Source organism: Herpailurus yagouaroundi, unplaced genomic scaffold, assembly GCF_014898765.1.
Source record: "Herpailurus yagouaroundi ecotype Mexico unplaced genomic scaffold, PumYag 159, whole genome shotgun sequence".
Classification (NCBI taxonomy): domain Eukaryota; kingdom Metazoa; phylum Chordata; class Mammalia; order Carnivora; family Felidae; genus Herpailurus; species Herpailurus yagouaroundi.
In genome coordinates, this window is record NW_024412400.1 from 49709582 (window position 1) to 49723979 (window position 14398).

At 36.9% G+C, this 14398-nt stretch overlaps 1 protein-coding gene across 5 annotated transcripts in view; it reads left to right on the forward strand.

Moving 5' to 3' along the window:
- Positions 1 to 10758, forward strand: part of MME (membrane metalloendopeptidase) — a 102491-nt gene extending 91733 nt beyond the window's left edge. For all 5 annotated transcript variants that reach the window (XM_040480542.1, XM_040480544.1, XM_040480543.1 and 2 more), the window contains exons 21-23: positions 752 to 847; positions 1178 to 1254; positions 8649 to 10758. In XM_040480542.1, coding sequence (XP_040336476.1) covers positions 752 to 847; positions 1178 to 1254; positions 8649 to 8748 — 273 coding nt within the window. In that variant the 3' untranslated portion in view covers positions 8749 to 10758. The remainder of the gene's footprint in view (positions 1 to 751; positions 848 to 1177; positions 1255 to 8648) is intronic.
- The last annotated feature ends 3640 nt before the right edge of the window (positions 10759 to 14398 follow it).

Consider the following 14398-nt stretch of genomic DNA (forward strand, 5'->3'; position numbering starts at 1 on the left):
TGTCAATGGCAAGGAGGAAGAAATGAAATATATCTTCTGCCTATCTGAGTGATCGCTTTCCTTTGTATTAAATTGGAAGTAACACATCTCAGAAAGTTTGTTGTAAATCTCTTAAGTATATTTAGTAGAGAAAAACTGCATTTTTTAATAGAGTTCATAAAGCCTTAAGAATTAAGAACACTTTCTGACATTCAAGTAACCTAAATTCTTTCTTCCTAATGCAACTGAGGTTCAGTCTATTTTGCCTTGTCTTCCAGGGGGCCACAATAATGGCTCATCTTTATGCTTAGATTCACAGGATACTAATTTTTAAGAGATCTTAAGGAATGCCTTGACTTTGGGCCTGAATCATTCAAACGAAGTCTGATGAAAGTCTCTTTGCTAAGAGTAATAACTGTGCTAAATATAACCATCACAAACTCCCTTGGCAATCCATTCTTCCAACAACCAGACTTATCCATCTCTCTATAGAACAATATTTAGATAAGTTTTTCATCATTTATTTAAGTCATCCATTCATTCAACTGACATTTATTGATCATTGATATTTTCAGACCATTTGTAAATAAATTCTGGTTTTCTTTCTAATCCATGAAATAGTTGTTAAGTTTCCATATGTAAATATATTATTATGGCGATCCTGATATAAAAAGTTAATTACTTGGTTACTTGGTTACATGGTCTTTTGCATAGATTTATACATAAATTTCAAAATTATAAACATCATGTTTCTATTTCATTAACTGCCTAGGCCTATCAAAATTATGTTAAAAAGAATGGTGAAGAAAAACTACTTCCTGGGCTTGACCTAAATCACAAACAACTATTCTTCTTGAACTTTGCCCAGGTAGTGTATCTTTTTTTGATTGATAGATATGAAAATCATGTTGAGTTATAATTTCATAGTAAGTTAGATATTGCATGCTGAGTTTTCTTGTTTTAATCAGTTATGGCAGAGCATTTGACTTGACTGACTTTCATTGTTTATAACAGACTATCATATCATATTAATGATAATTATGTTTCTGGTTGCCTATCACTGAACAATTATTTGAAGAGTAAATGGTTGGGGAATGCAGAATTCCAATTTAATTTTTGCAATAGGAAGTTGGCTTTCTCAAACAAATAATCTTTGAACCTAAGCACACTACTTTCCTTTTTCTATCCCTATCCCTAGGTGTGGTGTGGGACCTACAGGCCAGAGTATGCTGTCAACTCCATTAAAACAGATGTTCACAGCCCAGGGAATTTCAGGTACATGGGTTTGAACAGCAGTCCGGTGCTCCAATATTGACTCCATTACTTCTAAATTTGGAAATTGTTTTTTTTTTTTTCTAGCTGTGACTATAAAATTTTGAAATACACTTGTTGTTTTTTTCTTTTGAGGGTCATAGAACAAATGATCACCAGAACAAAACAGGATAAGTGTCATGTTTACATGAGCATAGCCTTGACTGCTGTTATCCTCAGAATATACGTGACCAATGCTCAGTGCTTGATGGATTCCAACAAAGATGCTGCCGGAGAATAGTAGCTCTATTTAAAGCTAGCATAGACATTTTTAAGAGGCTATGAAAAGTTTAAGCCTAGCACCAATGAGTACCTATTCCAAAGAAAGATTTGCATTCAACATAAAGAGAAATGTTCTTTAATTAGAGGTTGATTAGAATTAGAGACTTAATTAGAGGTAATCAGTGGCTGTCCAACATAAAGTTAGCCCCAGAGCTCCAGGAGAGGATACCTTGAAGCGGAAGTCAGAGAACAGGTCATTAAGGATGCTGGAGAAAAATGCGCTGTAGAGTGGAGGGTTGAGTTAGAAGAAACCTAAAGTCCTTCCGAGACCAGAAAATCTCAGAGAAATCAAAACAGTGAAAGAGAATCACTCGAACCAGTGTTTCAGTGTTAAATCCTGGATCCCTGTGTATCCAGTTAGGACTAAATTATTAATGCTCCCCCTTCCAACATACTATACCACTTCATCACTGCTAAATGATCAACAACACTTCTCAAGCAGAAACTCTGAAAAATAAATTAAAAATTTTGTAGAGTGGTTAGAAAACAGTTTGAGAACAAGAGAGAATTAAGGGGCTGAGTTTTAAAAGCCCTTCCTAAAATAGCCATAAGTATACTGCCCGGATCATTCACTCCTGGGGAAAAACCACATTCAATTATGAAACAATAAAATAGCACATTTACAAATTAAAGAATTTACTCAGCTTGTTCTAGTATCATCGTAATCACCATCATTTAGTATTTGCCTTAACAGTTCTTTCAAAATGCATTCTTTCAGCAACTGTTTATTGTATGCCCAATATGTTTATAATCCAAGGTAAATTCAGTCTTGGTAGAATATTCAAATTAACTTCTTTTTTAGGTAATGAGCAGCAAAAGTCACTAGGTCAATTCCCATCATGGTTTACCCAAGTAACTGTTTCGTTTCTAGAATTTGCTTTTTCCTTACTGAAGTCTTCAGAAATGAAGGTACGGGAATCTAATTCTGAAGGCAACGAATGCAATTTATGCGCTCACATTAACCATGATAACAATCTAATTGGTCAAAGTTCTTCCCTCCATATCCCAATGAACTAAAGCATATGTCCGTAGAAACCTAAGTGAATTTAAGTAATATTATTGTAGTACGTGATACACCTGGCATCCTCAGAGAATGCCAGAGGCTTGCAAATTGAAAGCTTTTGATAACTACAATTTGTCCCTTGAGTGTTAATGTTTTCATCTTAACCACTGGATGAAAATTTCTCTGTTTAAAATATTTTCTACCCTGTTGCCTTATTAACACAGTATCCTCAACAAAACCTAGCCTTTGTTTTTAAATGACACAGACTGTTATGACTACTAGTTGGCATTTTAGTGCTTATTAGTCTCCTGAAATCCTCAAAAGCTAGTGTGGGGAGCGACTTATTCCTACAATACGGAGCCACTGATGGGGATACACTAGTGCTTTTTTTGACTTTTAATTTTGGCTTTTTATTAGGGTTTTTCTGTTTGTTTCTTTCCTAGTTCTCTTTTCTGTTACTACATTGCCTGCCTTTTGCCATTTCATTCCTTTATTCTGATTAGGTCAGAAAGCATATCTTTAAACTTGTATGGTAAAAAAAAAAAAAAAAAAAAAAAAAAAGAATGCAAGCTTTGAAGTAAGAAACACTTGAGTTCCACCCATGATTCTGCCGTTTGCAAGCTGTTACTTAATCAATTCCTTAATATATAAAATGAGGATTAAATTCTCATAAGAGCCATTGAATATTAATGTTAATATAGAAGTGTCTGTTACATATATGTGTGTGAAAATTAGTACTAGAATTATTTTTAGACACGAAAGGTATAAACAGAATAAGAATTTCCATGAGTAATTTGAAACAGTTTTTATTAACTAAAGTCAAGGGCTCTTTGTTGCTCATTTCTTATGTCTGTATAGTTCAGAATGTCAGTAACTGATCACCGGTTAAATGATATGTAGGTAAATATGTAACTGTTCTACCTTCAATTTTAAACTGAAAGGATTTTATTATAAATATGTAAAATTTGCTCTCTATAAAAGTACATATTATTTTATTATAAAATATGTAAAATTATTTGTAACTTTCATTTTCTCTACCCTGGTGCAAAAGATGCCTCCTTGACTATTTTTCATTTATAGCAAGAAAAGTATGTGTTGTTTTTTTTAAAAGGGTAAATGGAATGCCAACCCTTTGTCAAGGAAATTATTATTTTCTCTGGAGGTAAAGGGATTTCCTTGGCAAAAGGTTGAGGTTACATTTAGTTTTGGAAACAAGCTGCTTCCTGGCTCTACAAAGTAAAACATATTTTTTAAAGAGCCTTAAAAACTAATAGAAATTGAATTGCTAGTGAAAAATTGTGCATAGTGGGCTGTGTAGAAACATTTCTGAAATAGAGGGAGATTTTGTAAGCTTACGCTTAAATATTCACAGTATTAACAACAAAAGACAAAATATACTTGATATAAAGCTGAATCTATAAAACAATTTGTTAGGTCTGAGCTGTAATTGTCTTATTCTTCCTAACCAAAGTCTTATGTACTTTACATAAACTTCTAAAAACTTTAGTATTTAAAACAAAAACATTTCCCCATGAGGTTCTAGAAATTGAACTCAAAATTTAAATGACTTCTTTGGAAATTCAGTTTTTCTTAGCCATCTGCAGTCACTCGGAATGGTTGTTATGCTAATATTTACCATATAAACTACACATGTGTTTCTAAGTTATTCAGATGTAATACTTCTAAACAATATAAAAGGGTCTGATACTTTTTTTTAAAGGAAGTCCAAAGGGACAAAGTGATACCAATGTATATGCTACTTAAATAGTAAAAGTGCTAATTTAGATGCTTAAGTTGCTAGGGTCCCCTTGGTGGCTCAGTTAAGCATCCGACTTTGGCTCAGGTCATGATCTTGCAGTCTGTGAGTTTGAGCCCTGCATCGGGCTCTGTGCTGACAGCTCAGAGCCTTGAACCTGCTTCAGATTCTGTGTCTCCCTCTCTTCCTGCCACTCCCCTGCGCATGCTCTGTCTCTCTCTCTGAAAAACAAACACTTAAGAAAAATTTTTAAAATAGATGCTTAAATTGGTGGATAATTGTCTTCCAGTCAGAATATAAGGGCACTTTATAGAACTAACACTACTAATAAAGCAAGAAATTTTCCCCACAGATTAATTTCTAGCACTTTTTGTAAGATAGTCTTTCTAGTGTTTCATGTAGACATTTCCAAGTAATATGGTGATTTTATTCCCTATTATTCTATGATATAGAATGCATATGCTAAATCGTCTTTGAAATACTAATGTTTCCTCCATTTACCTTAAATATTAGCATTGGTTTTGATATTTTGTAAGTGTTAGTTTGGATTTTGGTGAACCCTGTAGAATTCCTGTTAGCACTTGTTAATCTTCAGACTGGATCTGGGAATCTATTCTGGCATTTATTTCTTTGTCAATCCATAGTAGAGCATAAGCTGATCAAGGTGACCTTACTTTAACAAAATCATCAACAACAGTTAATGATAAAGATTGGATAGTTTACTTATGAATGAAGCTAGTTAACCTGGTAACCAAGTCATTCATTTAAAAGAGGGAACAAAGGGTTGTCAGAAGACCAATTAATTGCAAAAAGCTCATTCAGTAATTCAAAAATCCAGTTAAGTGCAGGCAGAGGTAGTCTTCTTGGTCACCTGATGTTCAACTCTCTATATCTTAAATGTTTTTAAAAGAAGTGATTATTTGCCAAGGCAATAAACAACAATAGTACAATAAAATATTTTATATAATAAAATAAAACTTTCAAGTAAATCACTTTAAGAAATAATTAATAAGAGCCATTTATCTTTGTTATTATAAACACATATGCCACACAGTTTTCATGTAGCACGAAATTCAGGTAAGTATTTTATGTAATATTAATGAAATATGACCCCACTCTTAAGAGAAGGGATTCGTTTGATTAATAATGTATCCATTTTTTGAAATAGATTATTTATGTCCTCCATCCAAAGATTTAATGTAAACAATAAGACATTAATTAGAGTGCTAGGAAGGTAAGTGAAGGCCTGGTACGTTGTTGACCTAATTATTCAGAATCAAATTGTCTAAGCGAAGCCTTTGGATGGAAAGAGAAGAGCTGGAATTGAAATGAAGAGCTAAGTGTGCCTGAGGTTGAGTGTTGCCACATTGCTAACTCCCATTGGTGCTTTGTGAAGACTTCCCTTTTTTGAGGGGTGTGTGTGTGTGTGTGTGTGTGTGTGTGTGTGTGTATGTGTTTAATTTCCTTAATATTTTTATGACAAATGTAGAATTAAGTCATGGGTTTGGACATTTTACTGAAGTACTTGTCCCCATATGATTATATCTAAGACACAATCCTTTTATTTAAAAAGTTTACTAAAATGAAAACAAAAAAGAGCAGCTCTTCCATTCAGTGACTCTCAGATGATTTCCTTGCCCATCAGGGAGCTTCCTCCCCAGTTTGAGGAACAATCGGGCCACCATGATGACTGTCATTCAGCCAGCATATAGGGCTTCCTAAAGTGGAAAGGGGATTGAATTAAATGAATCAAAGCATCTTTCTGTCTCAGAGTCCATGAGCCCAGAAACTTAAAAGACTAAAGACCAATACAAATTCCTGATGTCTAAAATCCTTTTATTCTTTGGAGCGCCTGGCTGGCTCAGTTGGTAGAACATGTGACTCTTGATCATGGGGTCATGAGTTCGAGCCCCACGTTGGGAATAGAGATTACTAAAAATAAAATAAAATCTTTTTATTCCTGCATATAATCACTTTTGACCAAGTATCAAGTGAATTTGTTCTTAAACTTTTAGATGTAAGAAGTGACACATTTATTATTATTATTATTATTACTACTATAATAGCAAATTAACTCAATCGCAAGCTCCCACCCTAAGCAAGGAAGTAAGAAGTTTAATTTCAGTAGTTTTCAGTGTACTCCTTTTTAAGATTGTTCAGGAACACGAAGACCTAGAAATTAGGGAATTAGCCTCCATCTCCAGCCTGCTGTGGTCACTGCTGATATCCCTGCAATTCAAGGGCTCCCTCTGAAGTCAGGTGGCTCCATTTCCTTCAGGTAGTTATGGGCAAGGGCCCATTACACCCCATCCTATCAGAGGTTCTCTCAGGACCCTGCTCATAGTGGGAGGCATGTCTGTGCCATTCACACAAAGGAGAGGGCACATTACTGGTCCCCTCCTCAGCACTGGGAAGCCAGTCTTTTCCGTATCAAATGGACTAATAGACGTAAATGCCCCAGCTCTGGCCCCCACCCCATTTCAGTCACCACCCGCCCTCCCCCCAATACCAGGAAGATTCCTATTAATCTTTAGGACTTTTCTAGGAGTACTAAAAATACACACGTAACCAAAAAGGCTTACATTCTCCCTGAAGGGATAGAGGAGTTGCAATGTTGGGGATGAGAGATAGTTGATGTGGTAATAGTTGACACATTAGGGAGTCAGATTTTCAGAAATTCAGTTATCTTTCCTGGAATGGGAATAAGGAAAGCAAATGCTTGCTTTCTCTCTAGTTGGTTGTAGCAAATAAGCAACACAAAATGCCAAGCAGGACATTTTCTTTATAATGCCCTATTCCTCGTATACATGTAATCACCGTGACCAGCCAACAGACTCATTTATTCGGTATGTATGTCCTGAGTCCTACAATATACAAAGCACTGTGCTAGGCTTGGGGGGAGGGCAGCAGGGAGCAAGAGATACACAGTATTTTGCCCTCACATTACAAGGTAGGGTTATGTCAGGAAGTAAAGAAGGAGAACAAATCACTGTGAACCAAGAGGGCTACTGCAGGTGGAAGGAACTAATCTGGACATTATTTGAAGAAAGCCTCTGAGGAGGGGTGTTTAAGTGGAGGCATGAAGGCTGCGAAGGAGTGAGTCATGTAGTCACTGGGGAGTAAACTTTCCAGGGACTATGGTCAGTGGGAGCAGAAAGCCCTGAAGAGGGAAAGAAATTGGCTGGTTTGATGAATGGAAAGTAGGTTGGTGTAGTTTGAGAGAAATGGGATGAAGAACGAACGTACTATGAGGAAGCCGGGAAGGTCGGCTGGAGCCCTCAAAACACTGGAAGCCACAGAAAGGAAGTTGACTTTCATTCAAGCCCCTGGAAGATTTTAAATAAGGGAACTAGGGGATTTGATTTAGAGAATGGGTTAGAGGAGATAAGAGTGCAAAGATTTACACTTAGCACATCTGCCACGTGAGGAAATCTCAGTAATTAGAACATACTCTCCTGTCACTTGCTTGAGGTCTTCCCATCACCCTAGTCTGTTTGCCTCCCTGCCCTTCCTCCCAATCCAAGGTGGGTGTGGTGGGGTGGTCCCAGTGGGAAGAGAAGGGAAGGAGCTGGTTTGGGGTTGACGTGAAAACATCACCTCTGCATCACTGTACTGACCTATCTGTCTCCTCAAATGTTGCTTGGTGCCGAAAGTGGGTTGGACAGTGTTGTTTTTGCCCATTGGGGTCAGAGATAAGAAGAAATTGACTTTCTGCCAGCCTTTTCCAGTTACTCAGGCTGAATCCAGTTTCTGATATCTATGGAGTTCTTTTGGAAAGAAAGAAAATAATTCTCTTCCTTATTAAATCAACAAATATCTATTTAGTCTGTTATACTTGTTACTGTGTGAGCCCTTCCAAAAGATAATGAACACTCATGATTTTATTTTTGGCCAAACTCTTATTATAATAACTGCAATGCCAAATATGTATTATTCATTTATTTTACAACGTGTAGATCTTACTTACTTTACTGACAACCTTAAGATGCAGGTACTATTATTATATGCATTTATAGAAAAGGAAAGTGAAGCACAGAGAAGCGAAATAGATTCAACTTATAACCAGGATTCAAGCCATGCCATCTTCAAATCTGTGCTCTTAATTCCTGTGGTTTGTTACCTGCTCACTTAAAAATTCTATTAACAAATAACAAATTTATTCTACCTGTTTCTTTTTTATGATAATTATTACTCTCTTAAACTGTAAATTTCAAATTCCCTCAATAGGCCTACACCTATAGAAATTCTGTAGAGCTTCTCCTATATGGTATGGACATAAGTATCAAATGCTGATGGTGACTTTGTTTTGTTTCACAGAATTATTGGGACTTTGCAGAACTCCCCTGAGTTTTCAGAGGCCTATCATTGCCGCAAGAACTCATACATGAATCCAGAAAAGAAATGCCGAGTTTGGTGATCTTCAGAAAAAGCGACGTAGCCTTTGGTTAGCCTTGCCAACACTATGAAAATGGGAAACTCTGTCCAAGAGAAAATGGGCCACCGAAGTCACTGTAATTACATGGGGGTAGTTAACAGAGATGAGAGAGCATCATTTAGAAACGAAGTTAGGTTATTCTGGAAAAGGTATGGAGAGGAGGGGTGGGGTCTGGTGTCTATCAAATCAATCACTTCTCACTGTGTAAATAACGCTTTATGTCTAAAGATATTACCATTCATTTCTGTTTCTCATATGATCTGCCAGTTTGATGTCACCTCTTGAAAACAGTGTTAACCACTTGATGTAGACTGGGATTTCTAATCAAAGGGAGAAAGAAGAGATTGGAGAATACAGTTGGCTCCAAAAGCACAGCAGTGGCATGAGAGTTAAAACACACATTGCCTAATTACTTATTTTTATTTTTATTTGTAACATTTATGCTCCTGCAAAAATCTTCCAAAGAATTCTTATACATGTTGGGGCCGTGGGACTTAATGTAATTTTAAACCAGTTTTGCCAATCATCAGTTATCCATCCTGAAATCATTGTATTTTAAGCTACTCTTAGGGCGAAAATGAATGTCTGAAACTATTTTTCATTATACCTGCTTTCACTGATGTTGAAATTCTCAAGGCTCCCTGCAATTTTCTAAGCAATTTCTTGTTCTCTCTCCCTCTCAAAACTTGATCTTTTTAAGAGATTTGTAGTAATGTATAAATAATAATTTTTATATTTAATTATTACATTTATGACTAAGTAATTATTATTATAGGTAATCACTGAATATCGAAGTTTCAGACAGATAGTTCCGAACCAAGATCTGTAAAGTGATGTACAGATGAAGATTTGAGATTTTTACACTTATAAATCATATTGATAAAAAACTTTAAGCACAAACTAGGTGAAAAATGGCCATGGGACAGTTGTCTAAAGATACATAAGACCTGTGGTTTACAATCAGGATTTTCAGAATAAAATCTGTCCCTGAGGTGGCTCCGATAAAAGGGCATCTATATAGCTCTGCATCTCTTTATCTTTTCAGGTTTGTTGTCTGATGGAAATATTTTGATAATAAATTGAAATTGTGAGCCCATTACTCACTAAGCCTATTGTGCTAGCTGTCTAGCTTTGGAAAGTGCATTTCTGGATATAAATGAGAGACTTCCCCACCTCAGACAGACCTGCTTCTAAAATCCTAACTCACATAAGAGTTCTGGGAGGGGACTGTTGCATCCCTGATAGGAACTCATCTCTTGAGGCTTTCATGTTCTCTTTCCCTGTCCTTTTAGCTAGTTTGGTTCATTTCATTACTTGATTAACATTTTACAAAAGAGGCACACTTCCAACATCCTTATTTTTCCTAACAAAACGAAAATGAGGGAATTTCTGTTCAAAATATGAGTGTTGGTTTTCTTGATTCTTGAAAGATGCCCATTGGCCTTTTTTAAAGAAAAAAAAGTTATTGAAATATAACACACAACAGTTTCATAAAACGTAAGTGTACCCAGCTCAGTGAACTTTCTCCTACCGTGGACAGCCCTGTAACCAGCACCTTTAAGAAACAGAATATTACTAGTGCCTTAGAAGCCCCTTCTTCCAACCACCACTTTGCTCCTCCAAGGACAACTACTGTCCTGACTTTTAATATCATACATTGGTTTCAATTAATCAGTATGTATTCTTTTGCGTCTGGCTTCTTTCACTCAGCATTACATTTGAGATTCATCCATATTGTTGCATTTGACTGTGGATCTTTCATTATCATTGCTCAATAATAATCTATTGTGATTTCAATAGAATATTCAATAATATTCTATTGTGATTATACTACGGTTCACCCATTCCATTGTTGATAGGCACTTGAGAAGTTTCCAGTTTGGGGTTGTTACAAATGGTGCCATCTTTTTTAACTTGAGATTTTAATGGGCTCATTTCCACAAATATTTCCTAAAGTTATTATAAATATTGAAAATACAGTTTTATACTAGCCATGGATATCCTTATCTTTTCTTCTTGTATCACTACCACTGTTATCATGGACAATTAAAAGTATACTTATGGGTATCTTTCTTTAAACTAAACTGAAAACACTTTTTTTTTTTTAAATTTTTTTTTTCAACGTTTATTTATTTTTGAGACAGAGAGAGACAGAGCATGAACAGGGGAGGGGCAGAGAGAGAGGGAGACACAGAACCGGAAACAGGCTCCAGGCTCTGAGCCATCAGCCCAGAGCCTGACGCGGGGCTCGAACTCACAGACCGTGAGATCGTGACCTGGCTGAAGTCGGACGCTTAACCGACTGCGCCACCCAGGCGCCCCCTGAAAACACTTTTAAGTAATATTGGTAATTGGAGCAATAGGAGGTTCCAGTTCTGAAGAGAACAACTGTCTTTGAATCACTTAGTATCTATCTTAGCCAAAAAGCAACTAGTACAAATTATAAAAAGACACTAGATTCCCCACTCTTTAAAATGTCAGACTCCCATCCCTATGGAAGGACTTGAGTGAAATTTTATGGGCGGATGGGGCAGGGGGGAACAAGTCTCTAGTGTCTGGATGTCCCGTGTCTAGAAATACCAGATTTCCTGGGACTAAGGGATACACCAAAGTGAGAAGGCCAAAACTTTTCCCTCCCTCACACATGAGGATGTTCTTAATCTTGCATGGCACTGTTGTTGAGTTGTATGGCTCTCTCTCAACCAATCCCAATCACTTGGAGTTGTTCCATCAGGTAAGCTCAAACATAAATCCAATTTCACCATGGATGAATCCTGGTCAAGGAAAGAGTTTAGAAGCTGAGACATTAAGGGTCGGGAGGCAATGTAACTCAGGGAAGAGGACAAAGAATTACTCAGCAGCCACCCTTGGTAAGGAGTCTGCCTTCATGCTTCAGTGTCCATGTGGATTCTAGCTCTAAGGTGGAAAGGATGCTATCCTGGGAGAAGAGTCTTCTCCTAGTCCTATTCTTCCATAAATGACAAGGTGACTTTGGACATTTGATCCATTCTCTTGGATCTTTGCTTTTCCCCCCTGAAATAAAAGAAAGTTAGATTCTACCAGTAGTTCTCAACAAGAGAAGGAGAATGTATCCAGTACTTCTTTGCTTGTAATTTATCCCCCCAGTTAAGAACCACTGGGTAAAATAATTTCAAAACTCTTGTGTAAATGCCTGAGTCCAAGTCAACAACGTTATAGTTCAAAGGACACAGACCAAAGTTTTATCTAGTTAGGGTCTACACTGCTCTTAGTAGTTTTCTTGAAAGCCTTTATTATTCCTGTTGTCACAGGTGGAGTTCTCAAAGTAGAAGATAACTGTTAGTTTGGAAATGAGACTCCATCCTGGAAAAGATGGAAAATCAGAAGGTTTTATGGGTTCCAGTGTCAAAAATACAAAATAAAAACAAACATTTTTCATAGTATTGCTTTTACTCTTAGTCCAAGTCTTCCCTAACGCCCACGTAAGCCCCCACAGCGTTTATGTCTTGAAAAATGTTAAAGCCAATGTTAGAGCTTTTATCTCTGTAATCTTATACTTCCTGCCAGCTTCAAAATGGATCTTTTAACAATGAATGATATAAACTATTTCACCAATATCTTCTTATTTATATCACCCCATTCTTCCAAAGATACTATCATTTTCTGATCTGATTTCTTTCCACATATTCAGTGCAAAGGTTTCCAGATGGCATAGGAATTGACTTAGGCAGAAACCAAAAGTGTCTTTGTGCACCATCCCTGGGTTGAAGGATTTGACTTTTGGTTAATCAGGTGAAGAGAGGAGCCACATGGGACGAGTGTCAATACACATGGCACATGTGTATTGCATTCTATTCTTTTCTTTAACAGTGTTGTCTTAATTTTAACTCCTTTGTATTTGGAATTTCCTCTAAAACAGTGAGAAATACTACTGTTATTTTCAACTTTATAGCCAAACTACTGTGCTTCTGTTTTGTTGTTTGACAAAGCAGAACCTCTAGGTTGTGCAAGAGAAGCCTGACAGACAAATGAGCACTGACTTTTGCCAGAAATAATGATGGGCTCTCGGCTTGAACAGCGTAGGAAGACTGGAAGTCTAGCAATTGTGACTAAGTTTTATATTTCTGAATTTCCTTTCTACCCAGAAACTAACAACAATTTTTTCAGGTATCAGGCATGTTAACATCTGATTCTACTCCTATAAATGCACTTGGTGTCATCTCTGATCTGGTTATTTCCAATTATAATGCATCCTAAAAGTCCACTCTGTATGCAGGAAGACAAAAATGGGGTCAAGTACAATATCTGGATTGTCAATTACCTTGGTGTAAGTCTTCCAACATGCATGCTATCAATGCTCTATGTCTCCTGAAATATGGCATCAAAGATGCAATGCTAAGGTGTTCATGGCAGCTTTACCTTTAGAATCAAAGCAATAGGGAGAAAAAAAGAAATAGCAGAAAATGTTTAGATTTGTTCAAAGAAAATCAGAAGAGGATGGAATTAAGTATGCATCATGATTTCAATTATGTTAAAATATCGTTGCATAGAAAAGGAGTTGGAAGAATGTATGCCCCAAATTAAGAGGGAATATCTCTGAGTGGTAGTATTACAGGTGATTCTTACTTCCTTTTGCCCTCTGCATTTTAAATGTCTCTAAAAGGTGACAACATTACACTTTAAAGCCATCTAAAAAATGTTATTTGGAAGAGAGGAGGAAGTAAGTAAGGGAGAAAAGATGGAAGGAAGAGGAATGAGGAGAAAATTGATCCCCCAAAAGAAACCTAATAATTCCTATGAATTTAAGCTGTGTTCATTTACTTAAGAAGCTATTCAGTTTAGTAGCTCAGACCACTTAGACCCAAGGAATCCAGTGAAATGGATTTTGGTCAGGAGCCCCCTTCTCCCACCACGGGCCAGATCTGCTTCCCAGGGTGGTTTTGACACACACTGCTTCACACAGAGCAGGGGAATTTTAAGGACCTTCCACTGACTGTGTTCAAGGTGATTCAGTGAGAGCAACGCATGTGTTTGAGGGGTTTTTTTGTTCTTTTTTCTCCCTAAAAATACTAAGGGTTGACTGACCTTGCCACTCTCTCCCACCTGGTCTCCGCTCATACAAAATCCTAACATTTGCCAAATCCTGGCCAAGGTTAAGGTTACAGCATTTGACTGAAACAGTAGTTTGTAAATTATACAGTGATCAGACCTAAATACTCCACCAGGTAGGCACCATGGTGTACCTAGGGGCTCAGATACTAGAATTTAGAGATAGAACAGGGAGGAGGCAAAAGGATACAATGAATCCAGGTAACTCCCTGCTCATACGTGTTTACTTATGACTTTGGTTGTAAATGTGAAGATCACACTCATGCTAGTTTAGCCAAAACTAGAGACTTTATTGATCCACAGTACCAAATGTGGGACATGTATGACTAGGTCTTCTTTCCATGTGTCTACCTCATTGTTGCAGACTGCCTTTCTCCAGAAGAAAGCGTGATGGTCAACTCTGCCCCTAACCCTAATCCTACCCTCAGAGAAGGATAGCTTTCCAAAAGACAAAAAGGACCATTCCCAAGAGAGAAAGAAAAATAAACATGTCCAAAACACTAGTAATACAAGATGCTTCTTAAATGCTTTATAAAACATCTAG